Source organism: Halichondria panicea, chromosome 3 (genome assembly GCF_963675165.1).
Source record: "Halichondria panicea chromosome 3, odHalPani1.1, whole genome shotgun sequence".
Classification (NCBI taxonomy): Eukaryota; Metazoa; Porifera; class Demospongiae; order Suberitida; family Halichondriidae; genus Halichondria; species Halichondria panicea.
The window spans coordinates 173,440-196,415 of record NC_087379.1 but is presented as its reverse complement, the minus strand read 5'-3'; the positions used below and the strand labels follow the sequence as shown (position 1 = coordinate 196,415).

General features: G+C 42.9%; 2 protein-coding genes across 23 annotated transcripts in view; both read left to right on the top strand.

Annotated features, from left to right (window-relative positions):
- The first annotated feature begins 17 nt into the window (after positions 1–17).
- Positions 18–22,976, top strand: LOC135333476 (ATP-binding cassette sub-family F member 3-like). 5 transcript variants are annotated; one of them, XM_064528450.1, is made up of 8 exons: positions 18–229; positions 517–656; positions 7,978–8,188; positions 8,410–8,478; positions 8,536–8,614; positions 9,193–9,348; positions 9,582–9,786; positions 17,283–17,375. In XM_064528450.1, exons 3-6 carry the CDS (start codon positions 8,007–8,009, stop codon positions 9,259–9,261), a joined length of 399 nt encoding a protein of 132 aa, XP_064384520.1. In that variant the 5' UTR covers positions 18–229; positions 517–656; positions 7,978–8,006; the 3' UTR covers positions 9,262–9,348; positions 9,582–9,786; positions 17,283–17,375. The 5 variants fall into 5 exon arrangements, 3 of the variants coding, with proteins under 3 accessions (XP_064384520.1, XP_064384521.1, XP_064384522.1); XR_010393914.1 differs by lacking the exons at positions 7,978–8,188; positions 8,410–8,478; positions 8,536–8,614; ... (1 more) ...; positions 9,582–9,786; positions 17,283–17,375 and adding exons at positions 1,057–1,163; positions 4,592–5,132; positions 5,312–5,362; positions 5,451–5,562; positions 6,130–6,542; XM_064528451.1 differs by lacking the exons at positions 9,582–9,786; positions 17,283–17,375 and adding an exon at positions 22,923–22,976.
- Positions 11,872–22,976, top strand: part of LOC135333424 (tripartite motif-containing protein 2-like) — a 56,208-nt gene continuing 45,103 nt past the window's right edge. For 14 of the 18 annotated variants that reach the window (XM_064528386.1, XM_064528396.1, XM_064528399.1 and 11 more), the window contains exons 1-4: positions 11,872–11,987; positions 12,122–14,664; positions 14,735–15,027; positions 15,108–15,176. In XM_064528386.1, the coding sequence (XP_064384456.1) occupies positions 12,132–14,366 (2,235 nt within the window). In that variant the 5' untranslated portion in view covers positions 11,872–11,987; positions 12,122–12,131 and the 3' untranslated portion in view covers positions 14,367–14,664; positions 14,735–15,027; positions 15,108–15,176. The other 4 variants (XM_064528398.1, XM_064528387.1, XM_064528384.1 and 1 more) reach the window with 4 other exon arrangements.

Sequence of the window (22,976 nt, the reverse complement as noted above, 5' to 3'; positions counted from 1 at the left end):
TCAGAAAGCCATGTGGACACTATAAACTATCTCTTCTATACTACTAGATATCAAGATGAAGGCAGCCTTGATAGTATGCAGCCACGGTCCTCACACTTGTCTGCTTCCTTCATAAAGCCAACTCTCTGGGGAAGCTGAAGGTACCTGTGGTTTTACTTCCCTATGTCCCCTCCAGCACTGGAGTCAAGGTTATCTTCACTCTGAGCTCCCCTCAAGGTTGCTTCTTTTGGTCAGTGTACCTACTGTGTGTGTGTGTAGGGGAGGGGGATACTGGTGACCGTGAGTTACAGTTAATAGTTAATTAAGCTTGATGTAATTAGATTTAGGCCTAAAAATAATATTACTCAGTGAATTCCAGCTTCCAATTATAGTGCCCTGCAATAAAATTATGCCACCCACACACACTCCACACACACTCCACACACACACACACCCACACTCCACACACACACACACTCCACACACACACACACACACACACACTCCACCCACACACACACACACCCACACACACAGGTTGAGCATTAAACCGGACATAGTGTCAGTGAAGCCGCTGTATTTGGAAGAGGAGTCTGGATGCTCTCGGGAGGCGGAGCTCACAGCTCAGTCCACTCAGCCAATCAGATTGAGCAGCATTATCATCGCTGAGGAGATCAGTGAGAAGTGGTTGACTTACTTTAAAACTAAGACGCCTGTATGCCAAACTAACCGTACTGAAAATAATAATTATGACAAATAAACGGCCTGTTGGGACAAATGGTAGCCTAGGGACTCGGCTAATTAGAGTGAGTTTAGGTCTCTCCAGTATTTACACACAATAATTATGTTGGGAGCTATATAAATCGACCATTCTACCAGGTAGCTATACTGGAACAGGGAGAAGAACACAATTAAGGCATTATTAGTCTTTGGTCATTGGTATAATTTTTATTGATTATTTACACACACCCACACACCCACCCACCCACACACACCACCACCACCACCACCACACACACACACACACCCTCACCCACACCACCACCCCCCACACACACACACACACACACACTCCAGTTGACAGCTCTGGAGGATGATGCAGTGATTGCTGCCTACCTTCTACCTGCTACTGGTGGTGTCAGGTCAAGAGAGATTTTGTCCTCTACAAGTTCAAAGCACATGAGGTTTGTTATGCCTCGGTGCGCATGTGCAAGCGAGGTATACGGTAGTGTGTCTGTGTGTGTAGACTATTTCAGCTGCTCAAGGATCAATGAAGTGCAAGTAAGAGTTTCTATAGGCTTCTAGTCATGTTTTCTCGGCTTGCAATGGTTGGATTTGCAAAATAAAGCTTCGTTCTCGAGTTATGCCTAGTTTTGCTTACTTGGAATGCCATTGCAGTCTTTTCAGAAGAGTCCGTAGCAAAATTTGTTCATCGAGTGTTGCTACTCTACTTAGTAGTTAGCTCTGCACTAGAACGCTAGCTATTGGTACCTGCAAGAGTGAGAAGAGAGCTGCAAGGCTCTGCTGACCTGCTGACTTGCCATAATTTTAGACTTAAACTTTTGGCATCGATCGTTTTTAACAACAATCATGGTCGATCATTGCCCACTATTTGAGTTTCCCGCATGCAGCAAAATTATTCGTCATGATAATTATAAATCAATTGTGTGTATAAAAGCTAGCTATAATGAAAGCACCGCAGGTGCTGATGCCTCGGTGGAGATGCCAAAGCTACATAACATAAAGCAGCTTTTATGCACATGATAAACAATTTAATTTTGCTGCATGCAAAAACTCAGAGTGGGTAATGATCGACCATGATTGTTGTTAAAAATGATCGATGCCAAAAGTTCAAGTCTAAAATTAATGGCTGCATTAGCAGAGCCTTGCAGCTCTCTTCTCACTCTTGCAGCTACCAATAGCTAGCGTTCTAGTGCAGAGCTAACGACTAAGTAGAGTAGCAACACTCGGTAAACAAGTTTGGCTACGTGCTCTTCTGAAAAGGCTGCAATGGCATTCCAAGTAAGCAAAACTAGGCATAACTCGAGAACGAAGCATTATTTTGCAAATCCACGAATTAAAATCCAAGTAGACATGACTAGAAGCCTATAGAAACTCTTACTTGCACTTGATTCATCCTTGAGCAGCTGTAGCAGTCTACACACACACACAGACACACACACAAACACACAAACACACTACCGTATACCTCGCTTGCGTATGCGCACCGAGGCATAATTATGTTATAATAATTATAGCTTTGGCACCTCCACCGAGGTATCAGCACCTGCGGTGCTGTCATTATATAATTACTTGTGTGTGTGTGTGTGCGTGTGTGTGTGTGTGTGTGTGTGTGTTTGGAATGCTAGTAAGCAGTATCTACACTGTTATCAGGTTCCAGTGATCAGTATTACCGTATTACTATAGAATGTTTTGCGGGTGAAAAACCTGCAAATGAGCCAAATCAGCAGAAAATCTAACTATTGCGTTCTGGCAAGATCGTGTGTATTTACTAGTAATAATTTAGGTTTTTTGCGGATTTTATTGTTGTGAATTGATCAACCATCACAAAGTTCGCAAATATTTGATTCTCGCAAAACATTCCAGTAATACGGTAGTAACAATGTAGTACATAGTTACAAATCACGCAAGCTAACATTGAGTCCTTTTGGGACATAAGTCTCTAAATTGTGAATCCAAAAGTCTTCTAATTATCTTGTAAAGTAGTTGCTGTGTCTATTGCTTGTACTGATAAGTTCGAGGCTTTGTGGTCGAAATATACGCAAACGTAGATTGTTTTGTTATTCTTAATATTTGTTTGGTGTTGGTTTATTGTGTCCTTGAGTGTTGTCTGGGTATATCCTCCGTATTGCTTCTTACATTAATTTTAGTGCAGGTTATTAGGTATAGATAATGTTGTTAGAGTTACAGGTGAATGAGTTTCTAATGGTGTATTGGCGACCTGTCGATGTGCTTGAATTACCCGCGTTGTAGTGCTTGCAGGTTACACATCTCGGATGCTTGCATGTTTGGATTGTTGTTTTAGTATTGACGAGGTTAGGCATCATACCTGCAGCAGTCGTGTGTGGTTGACAAGCTTCTTCATTACCTAGAATAAGAATAATATCTATAATTTGCTCATCTGTGTGGTTGATTCGTGCTACCACTAATTCATTGCGTAGAGTTTTGTGGCCTAAAGTAATAAATCGTGGATGTGCGACGTATTTAGAAATTGTTTTGTAGTTTTGTAAGATCGTGGATTTTAACATTGTGTGTAGCCAATACTTCACAAGCTTCCTTGCTTTGGAATAAGTAGCGCTTATAATTTATTGCAGAATGCAGACGCTGCAAAAACGCATTGATTTTACGATGACTTCAATGTAAAAGGGTGTACCAGCTCAGCATAATTTTACTGCGGAAGCTATATCAGAAGTAGTTAGTGGGCGTTTGAAAAACAATCAAAATTCCAGGCTGTTACACGAATATAGGACTATTCTATTGAATGTGAGTGTGCTAGCTAGCTGTTGAGAGTTTGTCAAACCTGTGTAGGGTACGAGCTGGGCTTGTAAATGGGTTGTATTCTGCTTGTAATACAAATATATAAGATAGATGTGGCTTAGTGGTTAGGGTGGTGGCTTAGTAGATCACATGATAAGATAAGGCGTGGATTCGATTCCCTTCTGAAGACTTTTCTTCATTTTTTTGCATTTCAGTGAGTAATTTCCCTAAGTTTTGAATGCATTATACTCTTGGAAGTACATAATCAAGTTGGGTCGTCGCCTGGTTTCCGTTTCGGAAATTGGGCAACGACCCAACTTGCGCAACGACCCAACTTGCGCCAATAATATTATTACTAATAGGTAGATGAATTAGGTTCTGTCTTTGTTTAATTCACATTTTGTAGAATCGAAGTTGCCAAGATATTCCGCTATTACTAAAATATGGGGCGTATCCAACTCACTAAGACTAAAATGGTAGCCGTGGATACCAACAATACGGCTCAGTTGATGAAACAGAGGTACCGTACATTGTACAGTATGTATATTGCCAGGAGTACATGAAGGGGAGTAAGCAACTACTATACACACCATATGCATTCCTTGCTGTCTCTCTGTCACAAAACCAGGAGACAAAACTTATAGTAATGTAAACTGTTTGGTTTGGCATAACCATGTGTGCATGGCTAAGGCAGGCAGGCTACAATCAGAAATTCTACCAATGTGCTTGCACCGTACATGTAGTTAACCACAGTGTTTGAGTGCAGCCACTTGAGATGTGGGCACATTACACACATGTATGACAGAGTCAGACAACAACACGTTTGTATGGGCTGTATAGTCCCCTTCATGTACGTACTCCTGATATTGCCCATTTGTACTGTATGGTCCTCGATCACCTGTTAGACCTTTGTCACGGTATTCGGCCGAAATTGGCAAATTAGCAATAGCAGTGCATATACCCTTGACCCATATAATAATTATTATGCTAATGGCATTACTTGGTGACCCATAGGTATGAGACATAATATAGTGGCAGCTATAGGTGACCCCAGAGGAGGTCCCACAACCGTGCGCCTAGCACATTTTTGCTGCACCAGCATTTGCTTTTACAGATCGATGCTGCATTGAGAGAGTTAGAGCTCCTGTTACTAAAACTATACAAGACAGAGGACTAAGTCTAAGAAGAGTGCAACACGTACCTCTAAAGGCAAGTTAATGCTGATTCAGCAAATATTAATGTTAGGCGTACGGTTGTCGGACCTCCTCTGCACACATACACACAAACACACTACCGTAACCTCGCTTGCGCATGCGCACCAAGGCATGATTAATAAATAGTTGGCCCAATTTCAGTTCAATACCATGGACTACAGTCCTGGTCTTTTTCTAATTTTGTAGCATTCAAAATGTGGGGGTTGATTGCGCCATTTTATAGAGCTTCTTCTTAGCTTTCATAAAACCATAAAACTATTGAAATTGCATACATACAAAATGCACACACACACACACACCCACACACACACACACACACACACACACACACACACACACACACACACACACACACACATACACACAATGCAAGTGACCCCCAAAAACCTTGTCATTCTCTGGGACCCCCAAACAGAGTTCAAATACCAGCACCAATTGAATGTGAGTGTGCTAGCTAGCTTGTTGAGAGCTAAACCTGTGTAGGGTACCAGCTACATAGGCTTGTACATGGCTTGTAATAATAATTACCGTATAGCGAGTAATTTACGTGAGGTAGAAATGTTTGTATTTTTCGTATTGTAGAGCATCATACAAAAATGAAAACTGCTCTACCGCTATAGGTTCAACGTCACTATCCTGAGCTGTACCAATATTTAGAATACAAAGTGCACGTAAGAACAGTTTATACGAACATTTGCATCAAAGAAAAGTGTAGTAGACACTTGTATAATTCCGATTGTAATACATTTTTTATATCAGGTGACTGAATGGTCTTGTGAGGTGGAGGGGATTGCTCACCACTGGGACCAAGGGGAAGTCCCTAGTAGTAGCCATGGATACCAAAAACACGACTCACTTTGATAAAACGGAGGTACCGTACATTATGCAATATTTATTGCTAGGAGCTCATAAAGAGGATTATCCAACTCCCACGCACACTCCATTCTAATCTCCTGTTTAGCAATAAATGGCCGAAATTGATGAGTTAGCATGCAGGGGAGGGATAGTTGAACATCTTTCAATAGCCATAACTTTAGTTCCGTTGATCAAATGTCAAAACTCTCACGATATTTTTTTCTGAAAGCTTAGAAAGAGACCTTTCAAATTATGTTTTTAGATCTAAAATTTTGTTGTGGCCAGAATTTGTTGTTTTTCGGAAGTAATGAACTTTGAGGTCTCTTTCTAAGCTTACACAAAATCAGAAAATTGTTGAAATAATTATGATCCACTGAATTCAAGTTTTGGCAACGTAAACATGCAGTCCTCGAACCATTGATTAAACTGATGGGGTTGTTGAACGGCCATAACTTTATCACACCCACACACACACACACCCCCCCACACACACACACACACACCCCCCCACACACACACACACACACCCCCCCACACACACACACACACACACACACCCACCCCCCCACACACACACACACAGCCACGGGGCAGACACTGCGTTGTGACGTATTTGTAGCCTCAATTGAGCGTATTGAGATCACAACTCGTACGAGGGAGCTGCTGTTGGGGGAGGAGCCGAACGTTTCAGTGTGCAGGCTTTTTACGAGGAAGGTACGTACGTTTCAAAGGGGTTAATGTGGAAACAGTTACAGTTAAGTAGTGGGTGTGTCGATAGTCATCCATCACTAGGTTTGCTGGGAAATTTGTAATCCATTCTCTAGAATTTATTTGTGTACCTAATTTGCTCGTTATTCTCTGACCCTTGTACTCAGAGATGTGCCCACAGAATAAGGCCTATAGTTTACTAGGATCATTTATGAGATGGAGGTTTGAAAAATTAAGATATTCCGGGCACACCACTGTCAGTGTGTACTGTATACCGTATAGCGGGTAGGGTATAAAGTTTCGTAGAATGACCGTTGAAAGGTTTTCGCGGATTTAATTTTCACGGAATAGCAGCCTGCATGCATGCGATATTAAATTCTAAACCTGTGTAGAGTACCAGCTACATAGTCTTGTACATGGCTTGTAATAATAATTATTATACGTGTATAATTATGATGGTCCCATTTTGTACTACATCAGGAGTGCATGAACTCCTGGTACTATAATAATTATTATCGGGTTTAAAATACAGCGACTTTTCAATTACGAATTGCGAAATTCGCTCAATAGATTGGTCATGCAATTTCCCATTTATAGTTACAACGCAATCAAGCTTGTACAGTGTCATTCACAATCCATTAACCTCTCATTGGATAGTACTGTCCCTATTCCTGTGTTGTACACTACTGTCTATTTAATTGTAGATTGTGTTATTTATGTTTATGTGAGCAATTTCCTGAACCAATTTTCGCTCCCCCCACAGTCTCGTGCATGGACAAAGATGATGTGTACATTTTTGGAGTGCTTGCTTGTGAAGTGATGAATGTCAGATTTCCTGAAGCTGCTGTATTTCTTGGTCTGCTATCGAGTATGGAAGGTGTACGGCGGGAGCTCCACCCACTCATCACCTCCTGTGTCTCTCACTCCCCTCAGGACAGACCCTCCATGGACACTGTGCTACACCACATCAAACAATTGGACTCTGAGTCTTAGCATTGGTGCATGAGTGTGTTATTATTAATTTGTGTAAAGAAATTTTGTTAGCTTATTCTGCAAACAAAGTGGGGGAGGGGCTGCTCAAGATGAGGGGGTGTTGCATATGGGGTCAGAGATCAGAAAGCCATGTGGACTCATGCTCACTGAAAACTGTACTAGATATCATGCAAGATGAAGGCAGCCTTGATAGCAGCCACGGTCCTCACACTGGTCTGCTCCCTTCATGAAGCCAGCTCTCTGGGGAAGCTGAAGGTACCGGTGGTTTTACTTCACTATGTCCCCTCCAGCACTGGAGTCAAGGTCAACTTCACTCTGAGCTCCCTTCAAGGTTGCTTCTCTTGGTTAGTGTACCTACTGTGTGTGTGTAGGGGAGGGGGATACTGGTGTAAGCTGTGACCCTGAGTTACAGTCAATAATTAATTAAGCTTGGTGCAAAGATTTAGGCCTAAAAACAATTTTAACGTGGCTTAATATTGCTCGGTGAATTCCAGCGTCCAATAATTATTATATAATTATAGTGCAATAAAAATAATTAATGATCACGTATAATTATTATGCCACCCACACACACTCCCACCCACACACACCCACCCACCCACACACACACACACAGGTTGAACATTAAACCGGACATAGTGTCAGATATCTAACCATGCAGCTAGCATACTTGTAGTGATACACGTGTGTCTCTCCCCTGCCCTAACCACACACCCTCACACAAGTGCAGGTGTTGGCAAGTCCACCCTCCTCCGCTCTATGGCGTGTCGTGAGCTGCGTCTACCAGCTGGTGTGAGTGTACTACACGTGGAGCAAGAGGTCACCGGGGACAACACACTAGCACTGGATAGTGTATTCGAGTGTGACACTGAGAGAGTGCAGCTGCTCGCTAGAGAGGGGGAGCTACTGGCCTCAGGGGACAAGAACACAGCAGCAGGCAGGTCTGTATACTAGGGGTGGGGGGAGGTGTTGTAAAATTACAATAATGAATTTTATTACCAAATAGGTATCCAGCTATAATTAGGGTTACCAGTGTATAGGTATCCTAGTGTGTAGTGTACTGTGTGTTTGACTGCTAGTGAGCATTCGTATGATTATGATTTGTGTGTATATTTTTAGTACTTTATTGACCTTTCATCTGCCCCTCCCTCTGTATGTGTAGCGCTTCTGATGAGCTGGCTGAGGTATACCTTCCACTACAGGAGATAGACGCTGACAAAGCACCAGCAAGGTAACTGTACCCAGTAGATCAAGTACCATCTTACACACTGTGCTCACTCACTCACAGAGCTGGCTGTATTCTGGCTGGTCTGGGGTTCACTCCACAGAAGAATGAGATTTTATCAGGCCAGGACACTGTTTGCAAGGTAAGCAGTTTTTGAGAGACGGAAGTGCTGACATTAATTAATCTTCTGTTTTCTAGGGGAAGGCGTGAGTGTTTTTTCAGAATCAGGCCTGTTTTCAGAGCTATCTTTTAGCTGCCATAACTTGAATTCCGTGGATACAATTTCAATGATTTTCTGATTTTCTGAAAGCTTAGAAAGAGACTTGTCATCAAAGTTTATATTTGAGAGATAACAGTATTTCCCAATTTGGCCATACCATGAATAATAGCCCATGGTCCAAGGTGGAAAATGACAAATTGCCCCAACAAAATTTCGGATCGAAACACATAATTTGAAAGGTCTCTTTCTAAGCTTTCAGAAAATCATAACATTTTTGACATTGGATCAACGGTATTAAAGTAATGGCTATTGAAAAATCAGGTTTGTTTTTAGAGCTATCTTTTAGAGGCCATAAGTTGTGTTAGGAACGTCCTATTTAACAAACTCAAAGACGCATTCTGTAGCTCTGAGAAAGCACTATTGTATACAATTAAAGTGTCTTAAAACCGCTAATTGCTCGCAGTGCCAAAGCTCACTAATTTGTGTGTCCTATGCTGTAGATGTGGGAACACGAAACCATCGTCGGTTGTGTGCAGTGTATTATAGTCGTACCCCCGGGTTTGAAGTGATCCATGGACTACTGGACCGTGTCATGTAGCTGCTGGAGGTGTCCTTCACCAAAGATGGCAGTGGATACTTCCTCAAGGCAGCTGAAGGTGAGGGTTGCATAAGCACAGCTGTGTATGTGTGTTAGGGACTTGTGAAGGAACTACTGTATATGCATTCAGTCCAGTTTGTTGGGAATAAATGGCCTTGAGGTTTTTTGAAGTGTATGTGTTGGGAAGATTATTTTGTCAGAAAATTAATTCCTACAACTACACTTGCTCACTACCCACACTTCTGCATTGCTTGTGTTTACCGCCCCCTCCCCTGCACACACACTCCACAGACTGTACCTATTTCCTGGGCCGTTGTGCAGAGGTGTGTTTACGTGGGAAGGTGATCAGGAAACTGGGCGTGCTCCATCCTGGTGTGTCTGTTGTGCAGCTCTAGTGTGTGTGAGACTGGGAGGTGTGTCTGGTGCAGCTGTTCTCACGGCCTCCTCCAACCAGTACCTGCCCTCCGTACTCTCCAGGGAGAACCTATCTCCTCAGGTTAGTGCGTGTTCATCATGACCTCCTTGACAGTATGTACCCAGGTGTGTGTTTAGGGTCAATACTGCAAGGTCATGTACTGTACATAATTATGTCATGTACATATAATTATAGCCTGGATCCCAGGGTAGGCCGGTGAACGAGGCTAGTACATATAATCCTTTTGTTTGTAGTTAGTGTGCTTTAGTAACCATTAAAGATCTAACATACTCTTCTTGAGGGGAGGGGTAGTTAAACACATTATTTTAAACAGCCATAAACTTTATATAGTACCGTTGATCCAATGTCAAAATTTATATTCGTCGTTTATAGAGACTTTCAAATGATGTGCTTAATTCAATCCAATCCAATTGGTGTAATTTTTAGGCCTTGGACCATCTGCTATTATCCATGGTTAAGGTTGTGTCCAATTGTAGCTCAAAATAATTTGAACTTTCATGGCAACATTTGAAATGTAATTTTTATATCAGAAAATCGTTGATTGCATGCCCAAAGATTGTTTGAGCAAAATGTAACCCACGTGACAACGTTAGAATCTTTCTCTCCATTTTGAAGATGTTCTTTCTTTGCAGCTAATTTAATACCATGACGATTGTGTTTAGGCTCATGTGATTCCTATATCTGGGTATCATCTTACGTTTAGGTGTTTGTGGCTTGTAGCTACATGTACAATCAGTGTAAGATCTAACCTTGGTTCTCAATGTGGATTTGCTGTGTGTGTGTGTTTGGAAAGGGGGTATGTATAAGATCTAACCTTGGTTGGATTTGCCATTAGTCAAGATGCTATAATTAAAAGTCTATTTGTGTTGAGTTTGACCTTCATAAAGTTGTCATAACCGCTTTGTCATACTTTACTGAAATTCAAAGTTTTTTATACCATTATAAGATTCCTTGTTAAAAAGCACTTTAGGTAATCTGTGTAAGAGCGTGCGAGTGGTTGTAGTACGTGATCCATGAAGTGGGCAGAAGGGGAGAGCATGGAATTAGAATGGGAAATTATTGGTCGTACCGGGGTAGTGTCGTACATATTTTGTGGATTTTGGGTATTCCATAGAACTTGGGAAGTTTTGTATTTTGGGGGTTGGGAAGTAAACATGAGGTTTTTGTGTATTGCGTTTAATTCTGGTGAAAAATGTCTAGTTTAGTTGGTGTTGTTGTGTTAATCTGTACGTACTTTGGTCACAGAGTACAAGAGAGCATTGTTGTATGTAGTCGTCTGTATATCTGTAAGGGATTGTTCAGGTTGTTCTCTTTTGGTGGGTGTTATGTTCAGTTTGGAAACTGCGTGTGTGTAGATTGGTCTAAGTGATCTTGTGAACTCATTGTATTGACGTAGTAGTTGGTGATATTGTACAGTATTATCAATGTTAGGGGTTGGTGTGAAGGAGAGTCCTTTAGTGAGTAGTGTTAGTTGTTCAGTGTTCAGAGATCCTGAGCTGAGGTTATGGACGATTACGTTGGGAATGTTGTGCGTGGTAGAAAATCTATCTTTGTTTGTTTTGTTGAATGTGGTTGTGGTTCCTGGGATTTTCTTTTTTGCCAAGTGTTGATTGTTTCGTCTCTGTCTCGCTGGGTATCTCCTGGTGCGTTGTTGAGCTTGTATATATTGCTCATTGCTTCAACACTGGATTATTGGATTATTGTCGTTAGCAAAAAAAGTTTTGATGCGTAAATATCCCGACCACAAGAGAGGGTCGGTGGTGTGAGTGGGTGGGGTAATGGAGTCCACTCAACCATGCATCTCATGGACCCAATTAAGAGTGTTCTAACATAATTATACACATAGCTAGAGATTATCATCCGTATGTATGTATGTATGTATGTATGCTGATTTTGTATTATGATGAATTTGAATACATTTTGTGATCTTGTGTGTGTGCATTGGGTGCATGATGTGAGATCAATTTCAACATGGTATGGAGTGTTGTTAACATGGAGGGTGACATTGTATGAGTGTGTGTGTCTGTATCTCAGGCAACTGGTCAGAGGGCTAGCAATAGAGTGGGTGTAGAATGTTGCTAGGCAATATAGCCACAAGTATGTGTGTACCATTATGGTCTAACCATAATCAATACTGACTTTGATCCTATGAATATTGTTGTGCATGCATCACCTGACCTGTCACTGTGAGAGCTGTGAGTCTATAGCTGTTTTTGCCAAGCTTTGAGCTTTTCTTTCTACTACTAAACACTTTTCTAAAGGTGAGCATAATTATTGTACATGTTCTGATACATTCGTTTGTAGTTTTCGTTGCTTGAATTCTTTGCTATTATTATTATAAAGCTTGACACGCCCCCTTTTTAGCCTATTGTTATCCTTTTCTCTCCCCCCTCAGTTTTGTGTCAATGGCTGAGAGGCCGAGTGCTGCTCAAGAAGCTCTCTCCAAAGTGGAGGACCAGCTGTCATGCCTAGTCTGTCTGGAGCCCTACACCAACCCTCGACTGCTCTCCTGTTTCCACGTCTACTGTCAACATTGTCTCGAGGATTTAGTTGCCCACAATCGACAAGGCCAGCTGGAATGCCCCAAGTGTCGCCGGCCCACCCCCCTACCCACTGGTGTGAGTGGCCTCCAGGCTGCCTTCCATGTACACCATCTCTTTGACATCCAGGAAACACTCAAGAAGGTGAAAGAGCCTCAGAAATTGGCCTGTGAGAAATGCTCCAAAACGACTCGTAAAGCCACCAGCTTTTGCCGACAATGCACCAAGTTCATCTGCGATCTGTGTACGAACATACACAAAGAATACAAGGAGTTCGAAGGTCACGAAGTCGTTACTATCGAAAAAGTAGAGGGAGATTTGATTCGCTTGGTCTCCCCAAAGAAGACGTCCCCTCGCTGCCCTAAACACGACGAAAATATGAAACTTTATTGCGAACCTTGTGGGGAGTTGATCTGTATCCATTGCACCGTCCAAATACACAAAGACCACAAGTACTGTGTGATTGCCGACACCTTTGAGAGCCACAAGAAAGAGATCCTGGACTCCCTGGGACCCGTTGAGAAACAGCTAGAGGCCACCGACACAGCTCTCATCAATCTGGATGGACGACATGCCGAAATTGTTGAACACGGAGGAAAAATTGCGACCAATATCCACTCGAAATTCGATGAACTCCATCAAGCCCTGTATGCTCGTGAGGGGGAGCTTATGGCGGAGTTGGAAGGCCACACCCAACAACAGCTCAAGAGCCTCTCTGCTCAGCGAGAGGAGGTGGAGATCCTCCAAACCCAACGTAGCAGCTGCCTGCATTTCGTGAGGGAGAGCATTCGTACCGGGTCTCCAGGAGACGTGCTGAAGATGAAGCAAGGTGTGGTGAACCAAGTGAGAGAGCTGGTGGACACCTTTGACCCCAACACCCTAGAGCCTCGTGAGACAACCAACACCTGTTTTGTGCCTTCTGCTCAGCTAGTCAAAGATTGCAAAGAATTTGGAGCCATTGGCATACCATCAGTAACTGTCACCCCTACAAAAAGACTCGACAAAACCAGAGTACAAGGAACCACTAGTCTTCGATTTACAAACACAAATCATCAACTGATCCAAATTCCATCCTTGAACATTAAAGCCGAACTTATATCGAAATCAACGAATCAGACGACAAACTGTGTTGTGAAGGAACGAGGGAAGGGAGAGTACGAGATCTCCTACCAGCCGACAGTGGGCGGGGCCAGCGAGCTGATCGTGAGAGTGGGTGGAGAGGATGTGGCAGGAAGTCCATTCCCTGTGGCAGTCAAGACTCCGATCGATAAACTAGGAACTGTTATCAAGACTATCAATGATCTCAAGTCACCTTATGGAGTGGCACTCAACCAAGCCGGGGAGATAATTGTGGCTGAACACGATGCTGGTATTGTCTCGATATTTAGCCCCACAGGAGACAAGCTGCGAACATTAGACACTCGAGGCACAGCTGTTGGGGAGATGAAGTATCCTCATTGTGTGGCAGTGGACGGTGATGACAATATTCTGGTGGTGCATCGTGGTAATCATCAACTGTTGAAATTCTCACGTGGAGGAGACCTGATAGCAGCAGTTGGTAGTCGTGGCGATGGTCCAGGACAGTTTAACAATCCGATTGGTGTTTGTGTCAACAGTGTCAATGGGAAGGTGTATGTGACTGATATCTATGCTCACTGTCTTCACATCTTCAACTCTGACCTCACATTCTCCAGCAAGTTCGGCAGTAAAGGCAGGGGTAATGGACTGTTTAACTCTCCCTATGTCGTTGCATCTGATCGTAGTGGTTGTGTGTATGTGGTTGAATATTATAATGCTCGAGTGCAAGTCTTCACACCTGATGGTGGCTATCTGAGGCAGTTTGTGATGAGAGGCAGTGGAAATGGAGAACTTAACGAGCCTGTCAGCATCTGTGTGGACAGTGATGATCTGGTGTATGTGGGTGAGAGTGGGAACAATCGTGTCTCAGTGTTCACGTGTGAGGGAGTGTTTCTCAAATCGTTTGGATCACAGGGATCTGGACCAGGACAGTTCAAGCATCCTCTTGGCATAGTAGTAGACCAGTGTGGTGTGGTGTATGTGTCTGATATTGACAACAATAGAGTGCAAATGTTTTCCTAGTTTATTTTTGTTATTAAATTGTTGAGTTATTTTAACATTGATAATGAATATTGAAATTGAAACCAGTGAATTCTTTGCCCATGCTGTCCCTGTGTACGTGTGTACTGAGTCTCTCCTGTTATAGTCGTACCTTTAGTATCGTACCTCACTCCACCCCCTCCGCTGCAGGGTCTCCATGGTGACATGGTGCTGGTGGCGGGCGTCAACACTGGTACGACCAAGGACAATGTCCGTCTGATTCAACTATCAGCTATTCCTGGCACTTCAGGATTCATCACCAGGGCATGTATGACAACAGGTGAGTACCCCAAGGCAACGTGACAACACTGTATACCCCACACCACATACCCCTCTACACACACACACAGGCACGGGAGAAGGCGTGGCAGCTAGGGGGTGGAGCCTGATATCATCAAGCTACTAGTCATTGAGAACATGATGCTACAACCCTCCATGGATATATGTACAATCTGCCACGTACTGTCCTTTGTCGAGTATCGGGTGGAGAGGCGGAAGCATGGGAGGTCAGAGGTCATCACCATACCATCAGAGCAATATTCATTGGAGCTGACCAATACAACAGTGCAGAGACTCCACCCATAGAGGTCAAGGGTCACCGAAGTGGTGGTGGGCTACACTGAAGCCATCCTACAAGACATCAGTATCCTAATATTGTATTTGTGTGTGCAGTTGCTTAGAAGCTTTGTTGATGATGTCACCATTTTCTTAGCCACCCTCCAGACATGTTACACACTCCATCAGCCTCTAAACCAAGTGCTGGAATACACGTCGTCCCTCCTCATCACCTTGGTGAGCAAAGGGTTAAACAAACAATGCTGATTGTGCATTCTTATGATTATCCCTTTTTAGGTTTCTCCATCGCCCCCGGCAACAACTGGATGTTGGAGGTGGGTATAGACTACGCCATCACTGTGAATCAACACACACACACACACACACACACACACACACACTCCCACACACACACACACCACACACACTAGACACTTATATTTAGCTTGTAATTATAATATATACAAGATAACGCTAGGTATACTCCATTCCATGAGTTTGGATAATTATAGCCAGGCACGTACAGCCACACCACGTGCATGCTCCTGATAGTGGATCATTGTCTCCTTGCTAAATAATACAGAGCTACATTTGTCCTTGCAGAATCTCTTGTGCCGAGCCTGTTTCCATGACGATACGACCAGTGATGGTCATATGCCAGACTGCCCTCTATTGACTCAGACCAACAATCACAATATTCAGGTACACTTGCTGCACTGTAGTTATCGTAATTACATAATTGTCTACAGTTTCCTGTGCAGAGTATTGCAATATAGTGTACGTGTTGATGGACTCTATAGTTGCTTTGAGTGACCCCGCGTCTGTTGTCAAGCTTATAAGTACAATTATGCATTGAAAATGTCAGTTTTCTAGCACTGAATAATTCATTGATTGTTGTCAGGTTTAACTGCCCCCCCCCCCCACATACACACATACACACAGCTCCTACCCCCCCCCACACACACACACACAGCTCCTACCCCCCCACACACACACACAGCTCCTACCCCCCCCCCACACACACACACACAGCTCCTAGTATCTACACTGAGAATGAGCAGGTGGGCAAGTATGAGATCATGGATGGTGCTCCAGTGAGGGGGGAGTCCATCCCCATCCGTCTGTTCCTGGCAGGCTATGACCTCACTCCCACTATGAGGGACATTAACAAGAAGTTCAGTGTCCGCTACTACCTCAACCTCGTGTTGGTGGATGAGGAGGAGAGGAGATACTTCAAACAGCAGGTGAGGGGGTGTGGTGTTGCTAGGGGGTTGCTAAGGGAGTATCCATTGGTAACGGTGGAGTGTGGTGTAGCTAGTGTACATGAAACAATGTGTACCATCTTCTAATTACAGCACCACTCTAATAGAAGTGCCAACCAACTCCACAAAATAATTTTTATTTACTCCAATTGAAATATTTTTTTGCTAGCCGGCGCTTAGGTATACATGTAATTAGACCATAAATACTGCAATTTGATTAGCTAAAGGAAGTGTTCTATCCAACTTAGAAAATCATGTACTTACTTAGAAAATCATGTAGCAAAGATTAGATAAGAACATTCAAATCTGATTGGCTAAATACTCATGGTTGCTATGATCTAAAATGCTTAGACACTGTTTAGGAAGTTTCCACATGATTTAGAAGTCCTCAAGGCTAGTAGAACCCTCACTGCGTTCGGGATACTACAACTCGACCATAAGCGTATCTTTATTTTAAGTGCATGCTAAACTGCAGGCTTTTTATACTCAAATTCCAATTATGCGACGGTTATTAGGGAAATTTTAGAATTGATGAGCTAGTTAGCTTGTACAGTGCATGATAGCTATATAGCTGGTGATATCCATCTGGAAGGACTCTCTGCATGGGCATGCTGTTACCTTGTCCGAATGCTAAGAGAATGTGAGACATGGATGAGGTCCTTTTATTCCAAGTTCCTGGTCAATATGAATGTTTTTGTTTTTATAATATGAATTTCAATGATGTAAATGAACTGAACTGTAACATAATAGTATGATATAGATCCAGTTAGGGTTGCCTGCTTTCCTTGCTTGCTCACTTTCTAGCCAGCTTGCGAGTCAGCACTCATCACAGAGACATCCGGTTGCTGGGTGGGGCTCGAAATGACAGCATTATAGGTGCATTCTCGAATATAAGCGTATAGAGCTCTGCTATTGACTCCAAGAGCGCATGCGCTAATAATCCAGTTTCTACGGTACATAAATACGTTTGTGCATGTGTAAGTACCATGCAGTGATTCAATCGTTTTAACGATAGGGAATTATAATTACGATTGCAGTGCGTATACTGTTGTGTATAATATAAACCCTCCTCCCCCTGCAGGAGATTGTGCTGTGGAGGAAGGAAAAGCCGTGGAAAAGTGTTACCAAGTATTAGCTCACTGGCTCTAATTGGACTGCACTATGTGTGTGTGTGACTATACTATCATGCACCCCCCAGACCTCCTCACTACAACACAAGGACTCAGATAGTAAGTGTGTTGTTGAGGGGGACAACTTTTGCCACTGATTTTAGCATACCATTACTTTGATAGAACTTCCTATAAGAGTTACATGTGTACAGTGGTGGCTGTACCACTTTGAGAACCTGTAACTTGAATTTTGGTAGTCTGATTTCAATTTTCTGAAAGTTATGGGAGCTTTTTTTAAGTTAAATGGAGCTCATTCATTTGGTATGCTTAAAATTGATCATAATTATAGCCAGATTTCAGCTAAATACCATGGACTACAGTCCTGGTCTTTTTCTGACATTTTGTTGCTCATAATGTGGGGGTTGATTGTGCTATTTATAGAGCTTCATAAAACCATTGAAATTGAACCACCAGAACATAATGTAGTCTGGTATCCCAGTATCATAAGGTTGGTGGAATTGTGTTGACTGCATGCAACGTGTATACTAGTACACGGTACATGTAATTCTTTATTATACTGCACACCATACTGTACTTATCCACCCACCCACACACACACACACACACACACACACACACACACACACACAGCTCCCTGAGTGTCAATTTCTTTCTTTCTCTCCTCCTTCGCAATAATTATACCAGAACTGACGTCTAATGAAATACTGCTCTTCAATCACCCTCTAAACAAGGGCGCCCTCACTATAACCCACGACTCTGATCATTCCATTGAGTTACTTGACTGTTTGCAGCACCCAGACACTGGTGAGGTTCATGACCTCCCGACCCTCATAACCAAGCACCAGGTGGTGGAGATCAACGACCCAGTGCAAGTGACCCCCAAACAGCTCGTCATTCTCTGGGACCCCCAAACAGAGTTCAAATACCAGCACCAATTGAATGTGAGTGTGCTAGCTAGCTTGTTGACAGCTAAACCTGTGTAGGGTACCAGCTACATAGGCTTGTACATGGCTTGTAATAATAATTACCGTATAGCGAGTAATTTACGTGAGGTAGAAATGTTCGTATTTTTCGTATTGTAGAGCATCATACAAAAATGAAAACTGCTTTACCGCTAGGTTCAACGTCACTATCCTCAGCTGTACCAATATTTGGAATACAAAGTGCACGTAAGAACAGTTCATACGAACATTTGCATCAAAGAAAAGTGTAGTAGACAGTTGTATAATTCAGATTGTAATACATTTTTTATATCAGGTGACTGAATGGTCTTGTGAGGTGGAGGGGATTGCTCACCACTAGGACCAAGGGGAAGTCCCTAGTGGTAGCCATGGATACCAAAAACACGCTCACTTTGATAAAACAGAGATACCGTACATTATGCAATATGTATTGCTAGGAGCTCATAAAGAGGATTATACAACTCCCACGCACACTCCATTCTAATCTTTTGTTTAGCAATAAATGGCCGAAATTGATGACTTAGCATGCAGGGGACGGATAGTTGAACATCTTTCAATAGCCATAACTTTAGTTCCGTTGATCTAATGTCAAAACTCTCACGATACTTTTTTCTGAAAGCTTAGAAAGAGACCTTTCAAATTATGTTTTTTGATCTAAAATTTTGTTGCGGCCAGAATTTGTTGTTTTTCGGAAGTAATGAACTTTGAGGTCTCTTTCTAAGCTTACACAAAATCAGAAAATCGTTGAAATAATTATGATCCACTGAATTCAAGTTTTGGCAACGTAAACATGCAGTCCTCGGACCATTGATTAAACTGATGGGGTTGTTGAACGGCCATAACTTTATCACACCCACACACACACACACACACACACCCCACACACACACACACACACCCACCCCCCACCCTACACACACACGCAGCCACGGGGCAGACACTGCGTTGTGACGTATTTGTAGCCTCAATTGAGCGTATTGAGATCACAACTCGTACGAGGGAGCTGCTGTTGGGGGAGGAGCCGAACGTTTCAGTGTGCAGGCTTTTTACGAGGAAGGTACGTACGTTTCAAAGGGGTTAATGTGGAAACAGTTACAGTTAAGTAGTGGGTGTGTTGATAGTCATCCATCACTAGGTTTGCTGGGAAATTTGTAATCCATTCTCTAGAATTTATTTGTGTACCTAATTTGCTCGTTATTCTCTGACCCTTGTACTCAGAGATGTGCCCACAGAATAAGGCCTATAGTTTACTAGGATCATTTATGAGATGGAGGATTGAGATATTCCGGGCACACCACTGTCAGTGTGTACTGTATACCGTATAGCGGGTAGGGTATAAACTTTCGTAGAATGACCGTTGAAAGGTTTTCGCGGATTTAATTTTCATGGAATAGCATCCTGCATGCATGCGATATTAAATTCTAAACCTGTGTAGAGTACCAGCTACATAGTCTTGTACATGACTTGTAATAATAATTATTATACGTGTATAATTATGATGATCCCATTTTGTACTACATCAGGAGTGCATGAACTCCTGGTACTATAATAATTATTATCGGGTTTAAAATACAGCGACTTTTCAATTACGAATTGCGAAATTCGCTCAATAGATTGGTCATGCAATTTCCCATTTATAGTTACAACGCAATCAAGCTTGTACAGTGTCATTCACAATCCATTAACCTCTCATTGGATAGTACTGTCCCTATTCCTGTGTTGTACACTACTGTCTATTTAATTGTAGATTGTGTTATTTATGTTTATGTGAGCAATTTCCTGAACCTATTTTCCCTCCCCCCACAGTCTCGTGCATGGACAAAGATGATGTGTACAGTTTTGGAGTGCTTGCTTGTGAAGTGGTGAATGCCAGATTTCCTGAAGCTGCTGTATTTCTTGGTCTGCTCGAGTATGGAAGGTGTATGGCGGGAGCTCCACCCACTCATCACCTCCTGTGTCTCTCACTCCCCTCAGGACAGACCCTCCATGGACACTGTGCTACACTACATCAAACAATTGGACTCTGAGTCTTAGCATTGGTGCATGAGTGTGTTATTATTAATTTATGTAAAGAAATTTTGTTAGCTTATTCTGCAAACAAAGTGGGGGAGGGGCTGCTCAAGATGAGGGGGTGTTGCATATGGGGTCAGAGATCAGAAAGCCATGTGGACTCACTGAAAACTGTACTAGATATCATGCAAGATGAAGGCAGCCACGGTCCTCACATGCACTCGTCTGCTCCCTTCATAAAGCCAGCTCTCTGGGGAAGCTGAACGTACCTGTGGTTTTACTTCCCTATGTCCCCTCCAGCACTGGAGTCAAGGTCAACTTCACTCTGAGCTCCCATCAAGCTAAGGTTGCTTCTCTTGGTCAGTGTACCTACTGTGTGTGTGTAGGGGAGGGGGGATACTGGTGCAAGCTGTGACCCTGAGTTACAGTCAATAGTTAATTAAGCTTGGTGCAAAGATTTGGGCCTAAAAACAATTTTAACGTGGCTTAATATTGCTCGGTGAATTCCAGCGTCCAATAATTATTATATAATTATAGTGCAATAAAAATAATTAATGATCACGTATAATTATTATGCCACCCACACACACTCCCACCCACACACACACACACACACACAGGTTGAACATTAAACCGGACATAGTGTCAGATATCTAACCATGCAGCTAGCATACTTGTAGTAATACATGTGTGTTTCTCTCCTGCCCTAACCACACCCCCTCACACACGCGCAGGTGTTGGCAAGTCCACCCTCCTCCGCTCTATGGCGTGTCGTGAGCTGCGTCTACCAGCTAGTGTGAGTGTACTACACGTGGAGCAAGAGGTCACCGGGGACAACACACTAGCACTGGATAGTGTACTCAAGTGTGACACTGAGAGAGTGCAGCTGCTCGCTAGAGAGGGGGAGCTACTGGCCTCAGGGGGACAAGAACACAGCAGCAGGCAGGTCTGTATACTAGGGGTGGGGGGAGGTGGTTTAAGTACAGTAAAAATACAATAATGAATTTTATTACCAAATTGGTGTCCAGCTATAATTAGGGTTACCAGTGTGTAGGTGTCCTAGTGTGTAGTGTACTGTGTGTTTGACTGCTAGTGAGCATTCGTATGATTATGGTTTGTGTGTATTTATTTTCAGTACTTTATTTACCTTTCGTCTGCCCCTCCCTCTATATGTGTAGCGCTTCTGATGAGCTGACTGAGGTATACCTTCCACTACAGGAGATAGACGCTGACAAAGCACCAGCAAGGTAACTGTACCCAGTAGATCAAGTACCATCTTACACACTGTGCTCACTAGCTCACTCACAGAGCTGACTGTATTCTGGCTGGTCTGGGGTTCACTCCACAGAAGAATGAGATTTTATCTGGCCAGGACACTGTTTGCAAGGTAAGCAGTTTTTGTGAGACGGAAGTGCTGACATTAATTAATCTTCTGTTTTCTAGGGGAAGGTGTGAGTGTTTTTTCAGAATCAGTCCTGTTTTCAGAGCTATCTTTTAGCTGCCATAACTTGAATTCCGTGGATACAATTTCAATGATTTTCTGATTTTCTGAGAGCTTAGAAAGAGCTTAGAAAGAGACTTGTCATCAAAGTTTATATTTGAGAGATAAAAGTATTTGCCAATTTGGCCATACCATGAATAATAGGAAAATAATAAGGCGGAAAATTACGCATTGCCCCAACAAAATTTCGGATCGAAACACATCATTTGAAAGGTCTCTTTCTAAGCTTTCAGAAAATCATAACATTTTTGACATTGGATCAACGATATTAAAGTAATGGCTGTTGAAAAATCAGGTTTGTTTTTAGAGCTATCTTTTAGAGGCCATAACTTGTGTTAGAAACGTCCTATTTAACAAACTCAAAGACACATTCCAGTGGCGGATCCAGGGGGGGATCCCAGGGTGCCATGGATCCCCCCTTTCAGACTAAGCTATTGTGGCTTTACTACAGCTACCAGCTAGCTATTTATCAGTATTGTAGCTATTTATCAGTATTGTAGCTTGATTCAATGATTGTACCTGTTGTTCTGATGCATCAACTGCCAAAGGAGTGTTCAGGTTAGCCTAGGTTAGCTAGTTGACTGTTCGTGGCAGAGCTATAGCGCTAGCTAGCTCTACGCAAGTTTATTATGGGACTTCCCCTGGGATTTTACCTAGTCACGTGTGACCGGAAGTGGGCGTAACCCCAAACAATTTCGCGCTACGCGGGACTTTCACTACTCGCGCTGCGCGCTCGTAGTTTGGAACCCCCCTTTCATATTTCCTGGATCCGCCACTGCATTCTGTAGCTCTGATAAAGCACTATTGTATACAATTAAAGTGTCTAATTGCTCGCAGTGCCCTTCACCAAAGATGGCAGTGGATACTTCCTCAAGGCAGCTGAAGGTGAGGGTTGCATAAGCACAGCTGTGTATGTGTGTTAGGGACTTGTGAAGGAACTACTGTATATGCATTCAGTCCAGTTTGTTGGGAATAAATGGCCTTGAGGTTTTTTGAAGTGTATGTGTTGGGAAGATGATTTTGTCAGAAAATTAATTCCTACAACTACACTTGCTCACTGCCCACACTTCTGCACTGCTTGTGTTTACCGCCCCCTCCCCTGCACACACACTCCACAGACTCTACCTATTTCCCGGGCCGTTGTGCAGAGGTGTGTGTACGTGGGTGATCGG

What these genes read in the sequence shown, in the direction of transcription:
- LOC135333476 (XM_064528451.1), top strand. Translation starts at nt 8,007, where the DNA reads ATGGCGTGTCGTGAGCTGCGTCTACCAGCTGGTGTGAGTGTACTACAC. An exon ending in GCTGACAAAGCACCAGCAAG is followed by an intron (nt 8,479 to 8,535) that starts GTAACTGTACCC and finishes ACTCACTCACAG; the next exon opens with AGCTGGCTGTATTCTGGCTG. An exon ending in GCCAGGACACTGTTTGCAAG is followed by an intron (nt 8,615 to 9,192) that starts GTAAGCAGTTTT and finishes CCTATGCTGTAG; the next exon opens with ATGTGGGAACACGAAACCAT.